At 46.6% G+C, this 23,189-nt stretch overlaps 1 protein-coding gene across 1 annotated transcript in view; it reads right to left on the bottom strand.

Moving 5' to 3' along the window:
* LOC138349729 (sodium channel protein para-like) overlaps positions 1-23,189 on the bottom strand; it is a 147,780-nt gene that overhangs the window by 111,795 nt on the left and 12,796 nt on the right. The window contains exons 2-4 of the mRNA XM_069310355.1: positions 22,745-22,889; positions 21,206-21,379; positions 20,726-20,971 (exon numbers count right to left, since the gene is read on the bottom strand). Coding sequence (XP_069166456.1) covers positions 20,726-20,971; positions 21,206-21,379; positions 22,745-22,780 — 456 coding nt within the window. The 5' untranslated portion in view covers positions 22,781-22,889. The remainder of the gene's footprint in view (positions 1-20,725; positions 20,972-21,205; positions 21,380-22,744; positions 22,890-23,189) is intronic.

The raw sequence follows: 23,189 nt of genomic DNA, 5'->3' as shown, positions 1-23,189 counted from the left end.
GTGTGGGTGTTGTGGTACAGTGTGGGTGTTGTGGTACAGTGTTGGTGGGTGTTGTGGTACAGTGTGGGTGTTGTGGTACAGTGTGGGTGTTGTGGTACAGTGTGGGTGTTGTGGTACAGTGTGGGTGTTGTGGTACAGTGTGGGTGTTGTGGTACAGTGTTGGTGTTGTGGTACAGTGTGGGTGTTGTTGTACAGTGTGGGTGTTGTGGTACAGTGTTGGTGTTGTGGTACAGTGTTGGTGGGTGTTGTGGTACAGTGTGGGTGTTGTGGTACAGTGTGGGTGTTGTGGTACAGTGTTGGTGGGTGTTGTGGTACAGTGTGGGTGTTGTGGTACAGTGTTGGTGTTGTTGTACAGTGTGGGTGTTGTGGTACAGTGTGGGTGTTGTGGTACAGTGTGGGTGTTGTGGTACAGTGTGGGTGTTGTGGTACAGTGTGGGTGTTGTGGTACAGTGTGGGTGTTGTGGTACAGTGTGGGTGTTGTTGTACAGTGTGGGTGTTGTGGTACAGTGTGGGTGTTGTTGTACAGTGTGGGTGTTGTGGTACAGTGTGGGTGTTGTGGTACAGTGTTGGTGTTGTGGTACAGTGTGGGTGTTGTTGTACAGTGTGGGTGTTGTGGTACAGTGTGGGTGTTGTGGTACAGTGTGGGTGTTGTGGTACAGTGTGGGTGTTGTGGTACAGTGTGGGTGGTGTGGGTGTTGTGGTACAGTGTGAGTGTTGTGGTACAGTGTTGGTGTTGTGGTACAGTGTTGGTGTTGTGGTACAGTGTGGGTGTTGTGGTACAGTGTGGGTGTTGTGGTACAGTGTGGGTGTTGTGGTACAGTGTGGGTGTTGTGGTACAGTGTGGGTGTTGTGGTACAGTGTGAGTGTTGTGGTACAGTGTTGGTGTTGTGGTACAGTGTGAGTGTTGTGGTACAGTGTGGGTGTTGTGGTACAGTGTGAGTGTTGTGGTACAGTGTTGGTGTTGTGGTACAGTGTTGGTGTTGTGGTACAGTGTTGGTGTTGTGGTACAGTGTGAGTGTTGTGGTACAGTGTTGGTGTTGTGGTACAGTGTTGGTGTTGTGGTACAGTGTTGGTGTTGTGGTACAGTGTTGGTGTTGTGGTACAGTGTGAGTGTTGTGGTACAGTGTGGGTGTTGAGGTACAGTGTGGGTGTTGTGGTACAGTGTGAGTGTTGTGGTACAGTGTGGGTGTTGTGGTACAGTGTTGGTGTTGTGGTACAGTGTTGGTGTTGTGGTACAGTGTGAGTGTTGTGGTACAGTGTGGGTGTTGTGGTACAGTGTGGGTGTTGTGGTACAGTGTTGGTGTTGTGGTACAGTGTGGGTGTTGTGGTACAGTGTGGGTGTTGTGGTACAGTGTGGTGTTGTGGTACAGTGTGGGTGTTGTGGTACAGTGTGGGTGTTGTGGTACAGTGTGGGTGTTGTGGTACAGTGTTGGTGTTGTGGTACAGTGTGGGTGTTGTGGTACAGTGTGGGTGTTGTGGTACAGTGTGGGTGTTGTGGTACAGTGTGGGTGTTGTGGTACAGTGTGGGTGTTGTGTACAGTGTTGTTGTGTGGTACAGTGTGGGTGTTGTGGTACAGTGTGGTGTTGTGGTACAGTGTGGGTGTTGTGGTACAGTGTGGGTGTTGTGGTACAGTGTGGGTGTTGTGGTACAGTGTGGGTGGGTGTTGTGGTACAGTGTGGGTGTTGTGGTACAGTGTGGTGTTGTGGTACAGTGTGGGTGTTGTGGTACAGTGTGGGGTGTTGTGGTACAGTGTTGGTGGGTGTTGTGGTACAGTGTTGGTGGGTGTTGTGGTACAGTGTGGGTGTTGTGGTACAGTGTGGGTGTTGTGGTACAGTGTGGGTGTTGTGGTACAGTGTGGGTGTTGTGGTACAGTGTTGGTGGGTGTTGTGGTACAGTGTGGGTGTTGTGTACAGTGTGGGTGTTGTGGTACAGTGTGGGTGTTGTGGTACAGTGTGGTGTTGTGGTACAGTGTGGGTGTTGTGGTACAGTGTTGGTGTTGTGGTACAGTGTGGGTGTTGTGGTACAGTGTTGGTGTTGTGGTACAGTGTGGGTGTTGTGGTACAGTGTGGGTGTTGTGGTACAGTGTGGGTGTTGTGGTACAGTGTTGGTGTTGTGGTACAGTGTGGGTGTTGTGGTACAGTGTGGGTGTTGTGGTACAGTGTGGGTGTTGTGGTACAGTGTGGGTGTTGTGGTACAGTGTTGGTGTTGTGGTACAGTGTGGGTGTTGTGGTACAGTGTGGGTGTTGTGGTACAGTGTGAGTGTTGTGGTACAGTGTTGGTGGGTGTTGTGGTACAGTGTGGTGGGTGTTGTGGTACAGTGTTGGTGTTGTGGTACAGTGTGGTGTTGTGGTACAGTGTTGGTGTTGTGGTACAGTGTTGGTGTTGTGGTACAGTGTGGGTGTTGTGGTACAGTGTGGGTGTTGTGGTACAGAGTGGGTGTTGTGGTACAGTGTGGGTGTTGTGGTACAGTGTGGGTGTTGTGGTACAGTGTGAGTGTTGTGGTACAGTGTGGGTGTTGTGGTACAGTGTTGGTGTTGTGGTACAGTGTGGGTGTTGTGGTACAGTGTGGGTGTTGTGGTACAGTGTGGGTGTTGTGGTACAGTGTGGGTGTTGTGGTACAGTGTGGGGTGTTGTGGTACAGTGTGGGTGTTGTGGTACAGTGTGGGTGTTGTGGTACAGTGTGGGTGTTGTGGTACAGTGTGGTTGTTGTGGTACAGTGTGAGTGTTGTGGGTACAGTGTGGGTGGGTGGTTGTGGTACAGTGTGGGTGTTGTGGTACAGTGTGGGTGGGGGTTGTGGGTACAGTGTGGTGTTGTGTACAGTGTTGGTGTTGTGGTACAGTGTGAGTGTTTGGGTCAGTTGTGGGTGTTGGGTACAGTGTGGTGTTGTGGTACAGTGTGGTGGTGTTGTGGTACAGTGTGGGTGTTGTGGTACAGTGTGGGGTGTTGTGGTACAGTGTGGGTGTTGTGGTACAGTGTGGGTGTTGTGGTACAGTGTGGGTGTTGTGGGTACAGTGTGAGTGTTGTGGTACAGTGTGGGGGTGTGTGGTCACGTGTTGGTGTTGGTGTGGTACAGTGTGGTGTTGTGGTACAGTGTGGTGTTGTGGTACAGTGTGGTGTTGTGGTACAGTGTGGGTGTTGTGGTACAGTGTGGGGTGTTGTGGTACAGTGTGGTGTTTGGTACAGTGTGGTGTTGTGGTACAGTGTGGGTGTTGTGGTACAGTGTTGGTGTTGTGGTACAGTGTGGTGTTGTGGTACAGTGTGGGTGTTGTGGTACAGTGTTGGTGTTGTGGTACAGTGTTGGTGTTGTGGTACAGTGTGAGTGTTGTGGTACAGTGTGGGTGTTGTTGTACAGTGTGAGTGTTGTGTACAGTGTTGGTGTTGTGGTACAGTGGGTGTTGTGGTACAGTGTGGGTGTTGTGGTACAGTGTGGGTGTTGTGGTACAGTGTGTGGGTGTTGTGGTACAGTGTGGGTGTTGTGGTACAGTGTGGGTGTTGTGGTACAGTGTTGGTGGGTGTTGTGGTACAGTGTTGGTGTTGTGGTACAGTGTGGGTGTTGTGGTACAGTGTGGGTGTTGTGTACAGTGTGAGTGTTGTGGTACAGTGTGGGTGTTGTGGTACAGTGTTGGTGTTGTGGTACAGTGTTGGTGTTGTGGTACAGTGTGGGTGTTGTGGTACAGTGTGGGTGTTGTGGTACAGTGTGGGTGTTGTGGTACAGTGTTGGTGTTGTGGTACAGTGTGGGTGTTGTGGTAACAGTGTGGTGTTGTGGTAACAGTGTGGGTGTTGTGTACAGTGTGGGGTGTTGTGGTACAGTTGGTGGGTGTTGTGGTACAGTGTTGGTGGTGTTGTGGTACAGTGTGGGTGTTGTGGTACAGTGTGGGTGTTGTGGTACAGTGTTGGTGTTGTGGTACAGTGTGGTGTTGTGGTACAGTGTGGGTGTTGTGGTACAGTGTTGGTGGGTGTTTGTGGTACAGAGTGTGGGTGTTGTGGTACAGTGTGGGTGTTGTGGTACAGTGGTGGGTGTTGTGGTACAGTGTGAGTGTTGTGGTACAGTGTGGGTGTTTGTGGTACAGTGTTAGGTGGGTGTTGTGGTACAGTGTGGGTGTTGTGGTACAGTGTTGGGTGTTGTGGTACAGTGTTGGTGTTTGTGGTACAGTGTGGGTGTTGTGGTACAGTGTGGGTGTTTGTGGTACAGTGTGGGATGGTTGTGGTACAGTGTGGGTGTGTGGTAAGTGTGGGTGTTGTGGTACAGTGTGGGTGTTGTGGTACAGTGTGAGTGTTGTGGTACAGTGTTGGGTGTTGTGGGTACAGTGTGGGTGTTGTGGTAGCAGTGTGGGTGTTGTGGTACAGTGTTGGTGTTGTGGTACAGTGTTGGTGTTGAGGTACAGTGTGGGTGTTGTGGTACAGTGTGGGTGTTGTGGTACAGTGTGGGTGGGTGTTGTGGTACAGTGTTGGTGGGTGTTGTGGTACAGTGTGGGTGTTGTTGTACAGTGTGGGTGTTGTGGTACAGTGTGGGTGTTGTGGTACAGTGTGGGTGGGTGTTGTGGTACAGTGTGGGTGTTGTGGTACAGTGTGGGTGTTGTGGTACAGTGTGGGTGTTGTGGTACAGTGTGGGTGGGTGTTGTGGTACAGTGTTGGTGGGTGTTGTGGTACAGTGTTGGTGTTGTGGTACAGTGTGGGTGTTGAGGTACAGTGTGGGTGTTGTGGTACAGTGTGGGTGTTGTGGTACAGTGTGGGTGTTGTGGTACAGTGTTGGTGGGTGTTGTGGTACAGTGTTGGTGGGTGTTGTGGTACAGTGTGGGTGTTGTGGTACAGTGTGGGTGTTGTGGTACAGTGTGGGTGTTGTGGTACAGTGTGGGTGTTGTGGTACAGTGTTGGTGTTGTGGTACAGTGTGGGTGTTGTTGTACAGTGTGGGTGTTGTGGTACAGTGTTGGTGGGTGTTGTGGTACAGTGTGGGTGTTGTGGTACAGTGTGGGTGTTGTGGTACAGTGTTGGTGGGTGTTGTGGTACAGTGTGGGTGTTGTGGTACAGTGTGAGTGTTGTGGTACAGTGTTGGTGTTGTGGTACAGTGTGGGTGTTGTGGTACAGTGTTGGTGTTGTGGTACAGTGTGGGTGTTGTGGTACAGTGTGAGTGTTGTGGTACAGTGTTGGTGGGTGTTGTGGTACAGTGTGGGTGTTGTGGTACAGTGTGGGTGTTGTGGTACAGTGTTGGTGGGTGTTGTGGTACAGTGTGGGTGTTGTGGTACAGTGTTGGTGTTGTTGTACAGTGTGGGTGTTGTGGTACAGTGTGGGTGTTGTGGTACAGTGTGGGTGTTGTGGTACAGTGTGGGTGTTGTGGTACAGTGTGGGTGTTGTGGTACAGTGTGGGTGTTGTGGTACAGTGTGGGTGTTGTGGTACAGTGTTGGTGTTGTGGTACAGTGTGGGTGTTGTTGTACAGTGTGGGTGTTGTGGTACAGTGTTGGTGTTGTGGTACAGTGTTGGTGGGTGTTGTGGTACAGTGTGGGTGTTGTGGTACAGTGTGGGTGTTGTTGTACAGTGTGGGTGTTGTGGTACAGTGTGGGTGTTGTGGTACAGTGTTGGTGTTGTGGTACAGTGTGGGTGTTGTTGTACAGTGTTGGTGTTGTGGTACAGTGTGGGTGTTGTGGTACAGTGTTGGTGGGTGTTGTGGTACAGTGTGGGTGTTGTGGTACAGTGTTGGTGTTGTGGTACAGTGTGGGTGTTGTTGTACAGTGTGGGTGTTGTGGTACAGTGTTGGTGTTGTGGTACAGTGTTGGTGGGTGTTGTGGTACAGTGTGGGTGTTGTGGTACAGTGTTGGTGTTGTTGTACAGTGTGGGTGTTGTGGTACAGTGTGGGTGTTGTGGTACAGTGTGGGTGTTGTGGTACAGTGTGGGTGTTGTGGTACAGTGTGGGTGTTGTGGTACAGTGTGGGTGTTGTGGTACAGTGTTGGTGTTGTGGTACAGTGTGGGTGTTGTGGTACAGTGTGGGTGTTGTGGTACAGTGTGGGTGTTGTTGTACAGTGTGGGTGTTGTGGTACAGTGTTGGTGGGTGTTGTGGTACAGTGTGGGTGTTGTGGTACAGTGTGGGTGTTGTGGTACAGTGTGGGTGTTGTGGTACAGTGTTGGTGTTGTGGTACAGTGTGGGTGTTGTGGTACAGTGTGGGTGTTGTGGTACAGTGTGGGTGTTGAGGTACAGTGTTGGTGTTGTGGTACAGTGTGAGTGTTGTTGTACAGTGTGGGTGTTGTGGTACAGTGTGGGTGTTGTGGTACAGTGTGGGTGTTGTGGTACAGTGTGGGTGTTGTGGTACAGTGTGGGTGTTGTGGTACTGTGTGAGTGTTGTGGTACAGTGTGGGTGTTGTGGTACAGTGTGGGTGTTGTGGTACAGTGTGGGTGTTGTTGTACAGTGTGGGTGTTGTGGTACAGTGTTGGTGGGTGTTGTGGTACAGTGTGGGTGTTGTGGTACAGTGTTGGAGGCTTGATGGTGTGCGATATGTCGTGGTAGAAATTGTTATTTAAAATACTGATGTAGTAATGATAAATATAGATGAATGTGAGGTGCATGAATATAGTGATGGCACAATGTGAGGTGCATGAATATAGTGATGGCACAATGTGAGGTGCATGAATATAGTGATGGCACAATGTGAGGTGCATGAATATAGTGATGGCACAATGTGAGGTGCATGAACATAGTGATGGCACAATGTGAGGTGCATGAACATAGTGATGGCACAATGTGAGGTGCATGAACATAGTGATGGCACAATGTGAGGTGCATGAACATAGTGATGGCACAATGTGAGGTGCATGAACATAGTGATGGCACAATGTGAGGTGCATGAATATAGTGATGGCACAATGTGAGGTGCATGAATATAGTGATGGCACAATGTGAGGTGCATGAATATAGTGATGGCACAATGTGAGGTGCATGAATATAGTGATGGCACAATGTGAGGTGCATGAACATAGTGATGGCACAATGTGAGGTGCATGAACATAGTGATGGCACAATGTGAGGTGCATGAACATAGTGATGGCACAATGTGAGGTGCATGAACATAGTGATGGCACAATGTGAGGTGCATGAACATAGTGATGGCACAATGTGAGGTGCATGAACATAGTGATGGCACAATGTGAGGTGCATGAACATAGTGATGGCACAATGTGAGGTGCATGAACATAGTGATGGCACATTATTGATGGAGTACTGAACGACTCTTGGTGCTATATTTGTCTGATATATCCGGGACGAATATACTAACATCCAACATACCAAGCCAAAACGGTTACGTTAGGAACATACTAACATTACTAACCCACTAATCGTCATAAGAGAATTATTAAAGAAATTAAGTTTAGTGACTTTTAGAGAAAATGGGATGTTGCCACGTCATCAAATCCGCTATTTACACACTATTTATCTTATGAAGACATAAAACTTCCAGGCTAAGGCTTAAATAGGACAAAAAAGTATTCTCTAGAACTGGATTTAAATAAATGCCAAACAGATCCAAGGGTAACTTCTCTAAGTCGATAATAACGAATTCAGAAGCGAGCTGATGGTCTTCAGCTGAGTCGGGGAGGGAGACGCCAGGCGCCGCCATTGTCCTTGACCAGGCAGACGCCAACACACAGATAACGCACCACCACCAGTCAACATCTGCACGTATGACTAGTCAACACCTGCACATATCACCAGTCAACATCTGCACGTATCACCAGTCAACATCTGCCCGTATCACCAGTCAACACCTGCACGTATCACCAGTCAACATCTGCCCTCAACACCTGCACGTATCACCAGTCAACATCTGCCCGTATCACCAGTCAACACCTGCACGTATCACCAGTCAACATCTGCCCGTATCACCAGTCAACATCTGCCCGTATCACCAGTCAACACCTGCACGTATCACCAGTCAACATCTGCCCGTATCACCAGTCAACACCTGCACATATCATCAGTCAACATCTGCCCGTATCACCAGTCAACATCTGCACGTATCACCAGTCAACACCTGCACATATCATCAGTCAACATCTGCCCGTATCACCAGTCAACACCTGCACGTATCAGCCATGCATCTCGCGACATTTCGTGACATAGGAACCCGCAGAACTCCGCTCAACCCACGATTTTGCTACTTTGGGAAGTATTGTACTCGGTCTACTAGTAGAATATCATTTGTAATATCATTATTATTGTAGATCTTTCAGTCCGGTTATCATACAAGCAAAACCTACAGAACGGGTAAGCTTCCGTTCCATAATATAGATCTCTTTCCTGATATATGCTGTGTACAGCAGTGGCAGGTTACTACTTATTAGTTACTCGGCAGGTGCAGTTCAAGGGAGGAAGAAAGTAACATATTCTACCCGTGGCAACACGAGCCATTGACGGTCGCCATAAGGGCCTCACCCAGCGAGGTGCCCCCCACCTGACTGATGTCTAGTCCTTATTATCAGGCTATATAGACATATTAGCTAAGACATAGTTACCATTTTACTAACCCATTTAGTAGTAGATTAACCTTTAGTAACCTATTGTTATTCATTGATTTATTGATTGCTAGGCTACGTACATAATACCCCCAAACCTGTGAACAGGATAACACCTAGCAGGATAAATTAAGAAAATGCAGTCCACTCTTAAATATACAGTCCATTCTTAATAATAAATTAAAGTTTAATAAATTAATACTTAAATTTCGGCTGGGAAAATTCCCCACAATATTGATGAGCTGGTGTACTATTGATGACGTGGTTGTGCATTGAAAGAATTAGGATCTTGTAAGGTGTTGATGAGGAGACTGTGGTGTACTCACCGAGTTGTGCTTGCTGGGGGGTTGAGCTCTGGCTCTTTGGTCCCGCCTCTCAACTGTCAATCAACTGGTGTACAGATTCCTGAGCCTACTGGGCTCTATCATATCTACATTTAAAACTGTGTATGGAGTCAGCCTCCACCACATCACTGCCTAATGCATTCCATCTGTTAACTACTCTCGCACTGACAAAATTCTTTCTAATGTCTCTGTGGCTCATTAGGGTACTCAGATTCTACCTGTGTCCCCTTGTTCGTGTTCCACCATTGCTAAATAGTTTATCTTTGTCCACCCTGTCAATTCCCTTTGAGAATTTTGTAGGTGGTGATCATGTCTTCCCTAACGCTCATCTGTCTTCCAAGGGACGTGAACTCCAGTAGCCTTTCCTTGTAGCTCATACCTTTCAGTTCTGGGACTAGTCTGGTGGCTTACTCTGAATCTTCTCTAACGTTTTGTTGTGTATATCTTGGCATGAACCCCAGGCTAGAGCTGCATACTCTAGGAATGGTCTGACATATGTGGTATACAATGTTGTGCTGTTGTGGTTGTGCTGTGGTGGTGGTGTTGTGGTGATATGATGGTGCTGTTGTGGTGCTGTGTTGTTGTGGTGATATGATGGTGCTGTGGTTGACGTACTGTGGTGGTGTTGTGGTAGTGCTGTAGTGGTGGTGTTGTGGTAGTGCTGTAGTGGTGGTGTTGTGGTAGTGCTGTAGTGGTGGTGTTGTGGTAGTGCTGTAGTGGTGGTGTTGTGGTAGTGCTGTTGTGGTGGTGTTGTGGTAGTGCTGTAGTGGTGGTGTTGTGGTAGTGCTGTAGTGGTGGTGTTGTGGTAGTGCTGTAGTGGTGGTGTTGTGGTAGTGCTGTAGTGGTGGTGTTGTGGTAGTGCTGTAGTGGTGGTGTTGTGGTAGTGCTGTAGTGGTGGTGTTGTGGTAGTGCTGTAGTGGTGGTGTTGTGGTAGTGCTGTAGTGGTGGTGTTGTGGTAGTGCTGTAGTGGTGGTGTTGTGGTAGTGCTGTAGTGGTGGTGTTGTGGTAGTGCTGTAGTGGTGGTGTTGTGGTAGTGCTGTAGTGGTGGTGTTGTGGTAGTGCTGTAGTGGTGGTGTTGTGGTAGTGCTGTAGTGGTGGTGTTGTGGTAGTGCTGTAGTGGTGGTGTTGTGGTAGTGCTGTAGTGGTAGTGCTGTGGTAATAATGATGTGGTGCTGATATGATGGTACGGAGGGGGTGTTTTGGTGGTTCTGTTGTGGTGTTGTCTTGGTGCTGTTGTTGTGTGGTTGAGATGCTGTGGTGGTGGTGCTGTGGTGATGAAGATTTGGTGCTGATATGATGGTGCTGTGCTGGGGGTGCTGGTGCTGCTGTGGTGGTGGTGTTGAGATGGTGTTGTAGTGTTGCTGTGGTGGTGCTGCTGTGGTGGTGCTGCTGTGGTGGTGGTGTTGAGATGGTGTTGTGGTGGTGCTGTGGTGGTGCTGCTGTGTTCAAGTTATGGAGTACAATAGCAGTTGAGTTTTTGTCTTCACTGACATAAGGTGTACACAGACAACAGATAAACATACGGGGCCAAACTGTGGTGTAGAGGGAACATATTATAAATCACATGTTAAGTACAATAAGAGCCAAGCCGCACACAGTGAGCTAACACAAAGATGCAACACCCAAACACCATCAGTCATTAACACACTAATGTAAGCTTGAGGCAACATGTCAACTTTTAGCTCCAGTTAGCTTCCTGAGCCTTGCACCAGCTGGGAGCGTCGTCACCTTCACTCTGGTGTAGGCCTAGTCCTTCCCCTCTGGTGTAGGCCTACAGTCTTCCCCTCACTCTGGTGTAGGCCTACAGTCTTCCCCTCACTCTGGTGTAGGCCTACAGTCTTCCCCTCACTCTGGTGTAGGCCTACAGTCTTCCCCTCACTCTGGTGTAGGCCTACAGTCTTCCCCTCACTCTGGTGTAGGCCTACAGTCTTCCCCTCACTCTGGTGTAGGCCTACAGTCTTCCCCTCACTCTGGTGTAGGCCTACAGTCTTCCCCTCACTCTGGTGTAGGCCTACAGTCTTCCCCTCACTCTGGTGTAGGCCTACAGTCTTCCCCTCACTCTGGTGTAGGCCTACAGTCTTCCCCTCACTCTGGTGTAGGCCTACAGTCTTCCCCTCACTCTGGTGTAGGCCTACAGTCTTCCCCTCACTCTGGTGTAGGCCTACAGTCTTCCCCTCACTCTGGTGTAGGCCTACAGTCTTCCCCTCACTCTGGTGTAGGCCTACAGTCTTCCCCTCACTCTGGTGTAGGCCTACAGTCTTCCCCTCACTCTGGTGTAGGCCTACAGTCTTCCCCTCTGGTGTAGACCTACAGTCTTCCCTTCACTCTGGTGTAGGCCTACAGTCTTCCCCTCACTCTGGTGTAGGCCTACAGTCTTCCCCTCACCCTGGTGTAGGCCTACAGTCTTCCCCTCACTCTGGTGTAGGCCTACAGTCTTCCCCTCACTCTGGTGTAGGCCTACAGTCTTCCCCTCACTCTGGTGTAGACCTACAGTCTTCCCTTCACTCTGGTGTAGGCCTACAGTCTTCCCCTCACTCTGGTGTAGGCCTACAGTCCTGCCCTCACTCTGGTGTAGGCCTACAGTCCTGCCCTTACTCTGGTGTAGGCCTACAGTCTTCCCCTCACCCTGGTGTAGGCCTACAGTCTTCCCCTCACCCTGGTGTAGGCCTACAGTCTTCCCCTCACTCTGGTGTAGGCCTACAGTCTTCCCCTCACTCTGGTGTAGGCCTACAGTCTTCCCCTCACCCTGGTGTAGGCCTACAGTCTTCCCCTCACTCTGGTGTAGGCCTACAGTCCTGCCCTTACTCTGGTGTAGGCCTACAGTCTTCCCCTCACTCTGGTGTAGGCCTACAGTCTTCCCCTCACTCTGGTGTAGGCCTACAGTCTTCCCCTCACTCTGGTGTAGGCCTACAGTCTTCCCCTCACTCTGGTGTAGGCCTACAGTCTTCCCCTCACCCTGGTGTAGGCCTACAGTGACAATATAACAATAAACCACATACACATGTGAAAGCCCCTCCTCCGAATAGACAGTACGTTTTAATACTAATAAGTAAGTAAAATCCTGACTACCGGCTTATTATATAAACACACTTAATCGCCAGAACCTCACCAAAATATTGTGAATATTAGAGTTTACCTGAAAAGCTGTATAGAAAACCACGACCTAACCTAACCTAACCTTAGTGTAGGAGGACAAGCATTTTATTGCTTCTTAATTACAATTAGTACTTAACCTATAGAGATAATGATATTACAGTTTTATAAAACTAATTAAGCAAGACTAAAATCTTTCAATAAATTGTAAAGTAACTAAGGACATTTTCAAATTTTGTATAAAATCTTTATTGTTTAATAAAACTGAAAAAGAAATTCTTTATATTTAAACCTTGTGTATACAGAATTGAACATGAAAACTTTATCCTAAAATTTTGAGTGTATTAATAGAAAATGAGGAGACTCTATGGGAAGGTAAATGTAACGGTACAATTAAGTGTATTTATGTACTATGCAGACAGTAAGGAATGTACTTATTACATTTAGTATTAAAACGTACTGTGTAATCGGAGGATGTGTTGCATGTGATAACCACATGAATAATAACCAGCGCGTGAGGGCCTGTGACCAGTTAGGGACTCTCAACAACCACCTGCAACCCATTAACTGATCAGTAATTGTCCACGTGTGCACAACCACTGCTTATGTTGCAATGGAAAATTGTTGCATTACTTATTTACTTATACAGTTACATTAGAGGTGCTCTAACATATAGTCACATTAGAGGTGCTCTAACATATAGTCACATTAGAGGTGCTCTAACATATAGTCACATTAGAGGTGCTCTAACATATAGTCACATTAGAGGTGCTCTAACATATATAATCCCATTAGAGGTGCTCTAACATATAGTCACATTAGAGGTGCTCTAACATATATAATCCCATTAGAGGTGCTCTAACATATATAATCCCATTAGAGGTGCTCTAACATATATAATCCCATTAGAGGTGCTCTAACATATATAATCCCATTAGAGGTGCTCTAACATATATAATCCCATTAGAGGTGCTCTAACATATATAATCCCATTAGAGGTGCTCTAACATATATAATCCCATTAGAGGTGCTCTAACATATATAATCCCATTAGAGGTGCTCTAACATATATAATCCCATTAGAGGTGCTCTAACATATATAATCACATTAGAGGTGCTCTAATATATATAATCACATTAGAGGTGCTCTAACATATATAATCACATTAGAGGTGCTCTAACATATAGTCCCATTAGAGGTGCTCTAACATATATAATCACAATTAGAGGTGCTCTAACATATAGTCCCATTAGAGGTGCTCTAACATATATAATCACATTAGAGGTGCTCTAATATATATAATCACATTAGAGGTGCTCTAACATATATAATCCCATTAGAGGTGCTCTAACATATATAATCACATTAGAGGTGCTCTAACATATATAATCACATTAGAGGTGCTCTAACATATATAATCACATTAGAGGTGCTCTAACATATATAATCACATTAGAGGTGCTCTAACATATATAATCACATTAGAGGTGCTCTAACATATATAATCACATTAGAGGTGCTCTAACATATATAATCACATTAGATGTGAACTTAACAAAGTCATACTAGAAGTGAAACCATGTGATCCTTCACATGGTTACAATAGAGGTGCACTAAGAAGAGCCCTCACATTAATGTTACACCTAAAAAATACATATTAAAGTATGTACACATTGTACATAAAAATACATATTAATACATATCATTGGAATCAATATTATATATATATATATATATATATATATATATATATATACATATATATATATATATATATATATGTATATATGTATATATATATATATATATATATATATATATATATATATATATATATATATATATATATATATATATATATATATAGGAGGGCTCCTTCCTCCCTACCCCCCTCAAGGCCATGTCTTTGCTTAACCTCTCAAGTCAACTAATTAATGACAATTCCTAATTAGTTTATATTATAAATATGACAAAAAATATTATTGTTACTAACTTTGACATGGAAAAACACGTCAGCTTATGACACATGTTATAATTTTGAATAAAAATTTCGAAATAAAATTGCCTGGTTGTTATTTGACTAATAATAGTCGTATTTAACAAGTGATTTAACATGTCATAGAAAGTCTTACGTTAAATACATTATTCCACAAATTAACTAATAATTCAATTGTTTAATTCTGACATAATGATATTTGTTGTGGTGTAAAAGCCACTGACATAAAGGTTACTATGAGCCATACTACCTACTTGACATTGATCCCTGACTATACTTCTAGGATGTCAGGCAACTATTGCTGTCTATTGACACACTGACACACACATGTTCACTTGCACATTAACTTGTACTCAACTAGGTGAGTACATTGTAACGGATCTGGGACTACGTGTCTTGTTGACTTGGAGGCGTATACCACGTCCTGAGGTCACGTTGTTGGGACAGTGAGCCACCACCACTGACCCCTCCTGACCACCACCACCACCACCACTGACCCCTCCTGACCACCACCACCACCACTACTGACCCCTCCTGACCACCACCACCACCACTGACCCCTCCTGACCACCACCACCACCACTGACCCCTCCTGAACCACCACCACCAAGTTGGGTCACCAGTAAGGGCGTGACCCAACTTGACCTCAGGAGTGTCAGTAAGGCAGGTGACCCAGGAGGCCTGGTCGACGACCGGGCCGCGGGGACGCTAAGCCCCGGAAGCACCTCAAGGTAACCCAACTTGACCTCTGGAGTGCCGGTAAGTAAGTTATTATCAAAAGAAGGCGCCAAACCGGGAAGGCTATGTAGCACCATCAAATGTGCGGGATAATCAGAGGGCGCTAAATATCACCAAGGATGCCAATATGAGAACAGAAACACATAAGGCGAACGATATCAAAAGTATCCAAGTCACCAAGAATACTATCGAGGGACAAGCGACCGAGACGAGGAAGAAGAAGACACAGGAGACATGACAGACCAGGCAGAAAGAAGGGGAACCCCAGACAGAGGACCATGCAGAAGGGGGACCCTTCGGGACTGAACTCAAAGGAACAGAGGAGGGGGTGGTGGGCGTATCAGGGTCTAAGGCCAGGAAACGGTTCTGAGTCTGAGAAAGGTGGGAAGGACGAGGGAGAGGAAGAGCACAACACGCGAGCATAAGAGACGTTAGCATTAGGTGGGAGCCGGCGAACCTGGCGCCTCGCCTCAGGAAAAGATAAACGCTCCAGGTGCTTCAAGTTGAGGACGGCTGCCTCAAGCTTGTAATGTATACACGCGCGGGAGAAGGTAGGATGGGCCTCACCGCAATTAAGGCAGCGAGCCTGGGGAGAGGTGCACTCCGACTTAGTGACCTTCGCCCCCACACAAAGGACAGAGAGAGATAGTTCCAGAGCAGCGGAGGGCACCATGTCCAAACCTCCAGCACTTATTACAGAGCCGAGGAGAAGGAATGTACTCCTGGACAGAGCACCTGGCACCAGCAAGAATGACAGAGGGCGGAAGGGTCCTACCATCAAAGGTAATCTTCCCAACCCGGAGGGGTTGACGGCGACTACCACGAGGGGGACGAGTAAACGTGTCCACCTGGAGGACAGAATGGCCCTGGGCTTCGAGAATATGACGAATATCTTCGTGGCAGTCCTGGAGATTCCGAACACCGGTTGCAACGTGGGGCGGGAGAATAGTGCCAACACTTGCATTCAACTGAGCGTTCTTGGAAACTCGAACAAGGGTCTCGCCAAGGCAGGACAAGGCGGCCAAGCGGGAGGCTGCATCCTGAGAAGGAGCAGCAACGACACGTGTACAGAGACGAGTGAGGTGGAAAGTAACAGAGGCATCTACGGAATCAACAAGATGCCGATGGAGGGAGAAATCGTCAGGAGGTGCAGAATCAAGAGCGAGGAGATCAAAGTATTTGGCCCACGAAACGGGACCAAACAAGGCCTGATACGCATCAGTACAGGAAGGAATCGAGCGAGCGCAGCAGTGATGAGGATGGCGTTGAGAACCCAGAGAGAGAGAGAGAGAGAGAGAGAGAGAGAGAGAGATAGAGATAGAGATAGAGAGAGAGAGAGAGATAGAGATAGAGATAGAGATAGAGAGAGAGAGAGAGAGAGAGAGAGAGAGAGAGAGAGAGAGAGAGAGAGGGAAGGGGGGGGGTTAAAAGGCGTAGTAGTCACTACTAGAGACTGAGCCGTGCCAGGGGACGAGGTGGTCACCACTGGAGGCTTGGGGTTCGACCCAACCACTGAGGAGGGAGGAGAGAGGCGGGGGCTACAGAGCCCGGTCTTCCAACACGGTCCGACTCGGGGGCTTGGTAGCCCACCCCACGAGCCTGAGAAGGTAAAAGAGGAACAGAATGTGACATAGGTACGAAAAGAAAAACATTCATTCACGAATGTGCCCCCATACCCACCATGGGGCCACAATTAGAGGCAGGACACCCAACAAGAAGCTATCGCCGATCATGTCGGGGCCCCATAGGGGTGCGTCGTGAGTATACGCCCCACACACGCCACCTTAAGAATTGTCAGTCCGTCGAGATCGGGTTCAGTGACGAAAGAAGGATTGACAATAAAAGGTTCCCCCCTCGCTCTCGACGTTGGGTACTACAGTTCTACGGGTGCAAGAGTATGCCTCCTCAAGCACCCGGGCGTCAAAATAGAAGAAGTCCAAAAGAAAACCCAAAACAAGCAAAAGGTCGGCAGGAAACGACAAGCAGATAGGAGAGGAGGGGGAGAAAAATGAAACATAAGGAAAAGGAAAAGGTGCCCAGCAGAATTAGAGAGGACAGCAGCAGGAGCACAAGGCCACAAAAGGACAGAGGACTGTCCTAAGGAGCATCACACTCCAGCAGCTGCCCACCAAGACTCTCCACGGCAACAACGAGCTGGACAGGGAGGGAGTGCCGGTAAGACAGGTGACCCAACTTGACCTCTGGAGTGCCAGGGTGTGACCCAACTTGACCTCAGGAGTGCCAGGTTGTGACCACACATGACCTCAGGAGAGCCAGTAAGGTAGGTGACCACACATGACCTCAGGAGAGCTAGTAAGGTAGGTGACCACACATGACCTCAGGAGAGCCAGTAAGGACGGTGACCACACATGACCTCAGGAGAGCCAGTAAGGACGGTGACCACACATGACCTCAGGAGAGCCAGTAAGGACGGTGACCACACATGACCTCAGGAGAGCCAGTAAGGACGGTGACCACACATGACCTCAGGAGAGCCAGTAAGGTAGGTGACCACACATGACCTCAGGAGAGCCAGTAAGGTAGGTGACCACACATGACCTCAGGAGAGCTAGTAAGGTAGGTGACCACACATGACCTCAGGAGAGCTAGTAAGGTAGGTGACCACACATGACCTCAGGAGAGCCAGTAAGGTAGGTGACCACACATGACCTCAGGAGAGCCAGTAAGGTAGGTGACCACACATGACCTCAGGAGAGCCAGTAAGGTAGGTGACCACACATGACCTCAGGAGAGCCAGTAAGGACGGTGACCACACATGACCTCAGGAGAGCCAGTAAGGACGGTGACCACACATGACCTCAGGAGAGCCAGTAAGGACGGTGACCACACATGACCTCAGGAGAGCCAGTAAGGACGGTGACCACACATGACCTCAGGAGAGCCAGTAACGGGGGGTACATGAGGCTCCAGTGCCTCACACTACGTAACACATCACTCAGACACGTCGCTGCATGCTCACCTCTATCCCAGTAACAACTAATATTTCACGTTAAAATACATTAGAAGCTATGGCTCGTGATCCATGCAACTATTCCTATACGTATATAATATTTATAAAGTACTTGGTTGCTTCTATATCTCCTATAACATGGTCTAACATTGGACTAGATTTCTTGTTCTTAACCGTGGTTTCAAACTGATAGATCAGACGTCTGCTTCATGCTACATTGTATTTGAGTTTCTAGAGAGACGTCCATCTAAATACTATAATGGAGTGGGTGACTAGAGCACTAGAGTGGACGACTAGAGCGCTAGAGTGGAGGACTAGAGCGCTAGAGTGGGCGACTACGGCAAGAGGACAGAGGTATTGTGCAGGGTGTGTGCCGGGCCCTGTTCCCTGGGCCCTGGTGCCTGCTAGTGCCCTTGGAGGTCCAGCAGCCAGCTTCTTGGAGCTTAGCGCCAGCTAGTACACCTGGAGGACTAGCTTCCTCGGGCCTAGAGCCAGCTAGTACACCTGGAGGACCAGCTTCCTCGGGCCTAGAGCCAGCTAGTACACCTGGAGGACCAGCTTCCTCGGGCCTAGAGCCAGCTAGTACACCTGGAGGACCAGCTTCCTCGGGCCTAGAGCCAGCTAGTACACCTGGAGGACCAGCTTCCTCGGGCCTAGAGCCAGCTAGTACACCTGGAGGACCAGCTTCCTCGGGCCTAGAGCCAGCTAGTACACCTGGAGGACCAGCTTCCTCGGACCTAGAGCCAGCTAGTACACCTGGAGGACCAGCTTCCTCGGGCCTAGAGCCAGCTAGTACACCTGGAGGACCAGCTTCCTCGGACCTAGAGCCAGCTAGTACACCTGGAGGACCAGACTGACGGACCCGCGGAAGGAGGAACCAGGCGCTATGATCACCAGGCTACAGTACCCGCACACATCCCCTCACGAAAACATCAGCATCGCAGTATCCGGAAACATGTCAGTAGATGCACGAAACCTTATTAGAAGTAGGGCAGGAGCTGGCACTAATTAGCGAGAGCAATGTTTGGTACAGGCAAGAGTGAGGTGCCTGCTCCTCAATTTATTATTATTATTATTATATATGACTATTGATCCTATTACAGACGGAATGGATTTCTATTAGTTATATTTTATTATCAAAGCTCAATGGATCAAATGGAGTCTGCTTCCACATAGATATAATGGCGGCCCAAAAGCCACTGTATCGTAATTTTTTTCATCTACAGCATCATCCTATATAAACATTTAAATTAAAAATATAATAACTAAAGTAATAGAAATATATAAATTTAACAAAATTAAAAGGTATCTTATATTTTTTTATTTTACATATTAAATAGTATTACGGTAGAGTATTAACTTTTGGGCCACCATGAATATATATATATATATATATATATATATATATATATATATATATATATATATATATATATATATATATATATATATATATATATATATATATATAATAGAAATTTCCTTCGGGAATCTTAATTTCAAAATTAATAGGAAAACCATTGATATAACAAACATCTTGTTAAAATTCTTATTTACTTTTACGTAAAATCCATGACGTTTCGACTATTTCTCGTATTCATCATCAGATCTAAAAAAAAATACAGAAGTCAACAAAAATAAGCAGGCAACCAAGAAGTGATACCGAGCAAGAACTACCTATCAGAAGACTTAAGAGATATCAAACAACACAAGTTACAGAACAGTTACAGTTACAGAACAGTTACAGTTACAGAACAGTTACAGTTACAGAACAGTTACAGTTACAGAACAGTTACAGTTACAGAACAGTTACAGTTACAGAACAGTTACAGTTACAGAACAGTTACAGTTACAGAACAGTTACAGTTACAGAACAGTTACAGTTACAGAACAGTTACAGTTACAGAACAGTTACAGTTACAGAACAAAATACACCGTTAAACTTGCGTGTGGTGATTCAACATATAACAATGATTTCTAATCTCCGGGAATGATCACTGGAATTTATATCCAGTAATATATTATTTCCAAATTTGCCGAGAATTTAGGACTGGATTACTATTATCCAAACCATCATTCTCGGAGATTACAAATCATTGTTGTCAGTTGAATCATTCTCTACTGGAATCCGATTTTAAAATTTAAGACACCTGTATGAATGGCCAATCGGATTTGATAATAATAGAATCCTTATATATCAGGGAGCTGCGGCCTCTGCTTAATAACAACGTTTCAGCTGTTCAATTGTACACTGTATAATACACTGACGACCTTGTATTTGATTTATAGCCTCATGCTGACGTATTTATTTTTTGCTTTTGTCTTCCCTGAATTGTATTTTTTTTTTTACTCATTTCAAGTGTTGATATTTTTATTGTTGTATTTATTTAATTAAGACATAAAATACAATTTTTGGTGTTTAGTCTTGTGTGATATTTAGGTTTCTGGCAATGTTTCAATTAGTATTTCATGACTGTTTTAAATTTGTTTGTGTTTTATATAAATATTCTGTAAGCGTGTAGTTATTATTGTAATCTTTTAATTAGCTTTGAGTATCCATGTGATAATTATCAAGTTTCCCTTTGTTTGATCACGCAAGTTTAACTGTTTTTTGTTATGTAATTATTGCTGTTTAATATCTTTTGTCTTCTGATAGGTTTATTTTACTCACTATGAGTATTTTGTTGGCCGCTTATTTATGAGTGTTTTGTTAGATCTGATGATGAATACGAGAAGTTATCGAATCGTCATGGATTTTACGTCAAGTAAAGAATTTTTACAAGATGTTATATCAATGGGTATCCTATTCATTTTGAAACATATATATATATATATATACATACATATATATATATATATATATATATATATATATATATATATATATATATATATATATAATTACACATAATATTTTCTAATTGACTTTTTTTTGTCTAGGGGTTGATGTTATGAATCCGCAATGAGAGTTACACCTAATGCAAGTGAAAGCTTGAATGGAAGCTGGGACACTTTGATCTGTGAAGCAGCAGAGCGCGAGGAAGAAAGCTGAAGGAAGAGGGGCGGCCCCACTGACCTTCCTGGTGGACGCCAGCTTGCCGTTGGGTCGCGCCTTGATGTCGTGGATGGACTCGCCGCCATCACTCTTGATGGACATCTTCTCCTTGTTGTTGTCGTCGTTGACCTTGTCCTGGTCGACGAAGAGCTCGTAGGACTGGTAGGAGGTGTCCGAGGGCGACTTGCCCATCGAGCCCACGTCGATCTCCCCCCTGGCCATGGCCAGCGCCTGGTTGGTGGCTTCCTGCGCCGCCACCTCTTGCTCCTGGTGGGTTACAACGCATTCCATCACATCACTCTCACATCCCACTCACATCCAATCACATCAGCAGCACATCAGCAGCACATAATAAAGAAACCTTCTTGCCTCTAACCATTTAGAGTTTCATAAATATATAATATACATTTCCTTACGAAGTTTTGGTGTACAAAATATGGCTGGGTGTCCACAGAACACATGTGCATGTGTGGTACTTAAGATACAGCAAAGAACACTCACCCTGAGTGCTTCTTCTTCAGCTAAGGCCGCTTCCTCCTCCTCCTCCGCCTTCTTCTGCAGCTGGTCGTAAGACATGGCCACGATGGCCAGGATGAGGTTCACCAGGTAGTACGACCCCAGGAAGATGATCACCACGAAGAATATGATGTGCCAAGGGCCGGCCGAACGTAGCACCTGTGTGTGTGCAGCACTCAGGTTAGGTGCGGTGAAGTGTGGTATGGTGTGTAGTGGTGAAGTGTGCTTAAGTATGGTGTGGTGTGGTTAAGTATGGTGTGGTGTGGTGTGGTTAAGTATGGTGTGGTGTGGTTAAGTATGGTGTGGTGTGGTGTGGTTAAGTATGGTGTGGTGAAGTATGGTGAGGTGTGGTTAAATATGGTGTAGTGAGGTGTGGTGAGGTGTAGTTAAGTATGGTGAGGTGTGGTTAAATATGGTGTAGTGAGGTGTGGTGTGGTTAAGTATGGTGTAATGTGGTGAAGTGAGGTGAGGTGTGGATAAGTATGGCGTTGTGTGGTGTGGCAAGATGACCTTAAAAGCTAGCTATCCTTAAGTTATTAGTTATATAGAGCTATACCTAGCTCTACTTCAAGCTATACAGCTAGCTCTACACTTAGCTCTACACCTAGCTATACACCAAACTCTACACCTAGCTACACACCAAGCTCTACACCTAGCTATACACCAAGCTCTACACCAAACTCTACACCTAGCTATACACCAAGCTCTACACCTAGCTATACACCAAGCTCTACACCTAGCTCTACACCAAGCTCTACACCTAGCTATACACCAAGCTCTACACCTAGCTATACACCAAGCTCTACACCTAGGTATACACCAAGCTCTACACCTAGCTATACACCAAGCTCTACACCTAGCTATACACCAAGCTCTACACCTAGCTCTACACCAAGCTCTACACCTAGCTATACACCAAGCTCTACACCTAGCTATACACCAAGCTCTACACCAAGCTATACACCAAGCTCTACACCTAGCTATACACCAAGCTCTACACCTAGCTATACACCAAGCTATACACCAAGCTCTACACCAAGCTATACACCAAGCTCTACACCTAGCTATACACCAAGCTCTACACCTAGCTATACACCAAGCTATACACCTAGCTATACACCAAGCTCTACACCAAGCTATACACCAAGCTCTACACCTAGCTATACACCAAGCTCTACACCAAGCTATACACCTAGCTATACACCAAGCTCTACACCTAGCTATACACCAAGCTCTACACCTAGCTATACACCTAGCTATACACCAAGCTATACACCTAGCTATACACCAAGCTCTACACCTAGCTATACACCAAGCTCTACACCAAGCTATACACCAAGCTCTACACCTAGCTATACACCAAGCTCTACACCTAGCTATACACCAAGCTATACACCTAGCTATACACCAAGCTCTACACCTAGCTATACACCAAGCTCTACACCTAGCTCTACAACAAACTCTACAGATAACCACATAAACAGTCACCTGACTTAGGTCAGGCGCACAATAACCTCCACTCACCAGTTGATATAAGTTCTCCCAGAAGTCTTGTGTCATGAGCCTGAAGGCTGACAGGAAGGCCCACCCGAAGCTGTCGAAGTTGGTGTAGCCATAGTTGGGGTTGGGGCCGAACCCTTGCTGACAGATGTATCCCGCCGGACATGGCCTGTGGGCGAGACGCCAGGGATAGTTCTAGCAACTATAGGGCCAGCATGGGGCACAGGAAGCAGGGATAGTTCTAGCAACTATAGGGCCAGCATGGGGCACAGGAAGCAGGGATAGTTCTAGCAGCTATAGGGCCAGCATGGGGCACAGGAAGCAGGGATAGTTCTAGCAACTATAGGGCCAGCATGGGGCACAGGAAGCAGGGATAGTTCTAGCAACTATAGGGCCAGCATGGGGCACAGGAAGCAGGGATAGTTCTAGCAACTATAGGGCCAGCATGGGGCAGGTAGCAGGGATAGTT

Source organism: Procambarus clarkii, chromosome 67, assembly GCF_040958095.1.
Source record: "Procambarus clarkii isolate CNS0578487 chromosome 67, FALCON_Pclarkii_2.0, whole genome shotgun sequence".
Lineage (NCBI taxonomy): Eukaryota > Metazoa > Arthropoda > Malacostraca > Decapoda > Cambaridae > Procambarus > Procambarus clarkii.
Note: the sequence above shows the minus strand (reverse complement) of the source record. Positions and strands in the feature narration are given on the sequence as shown.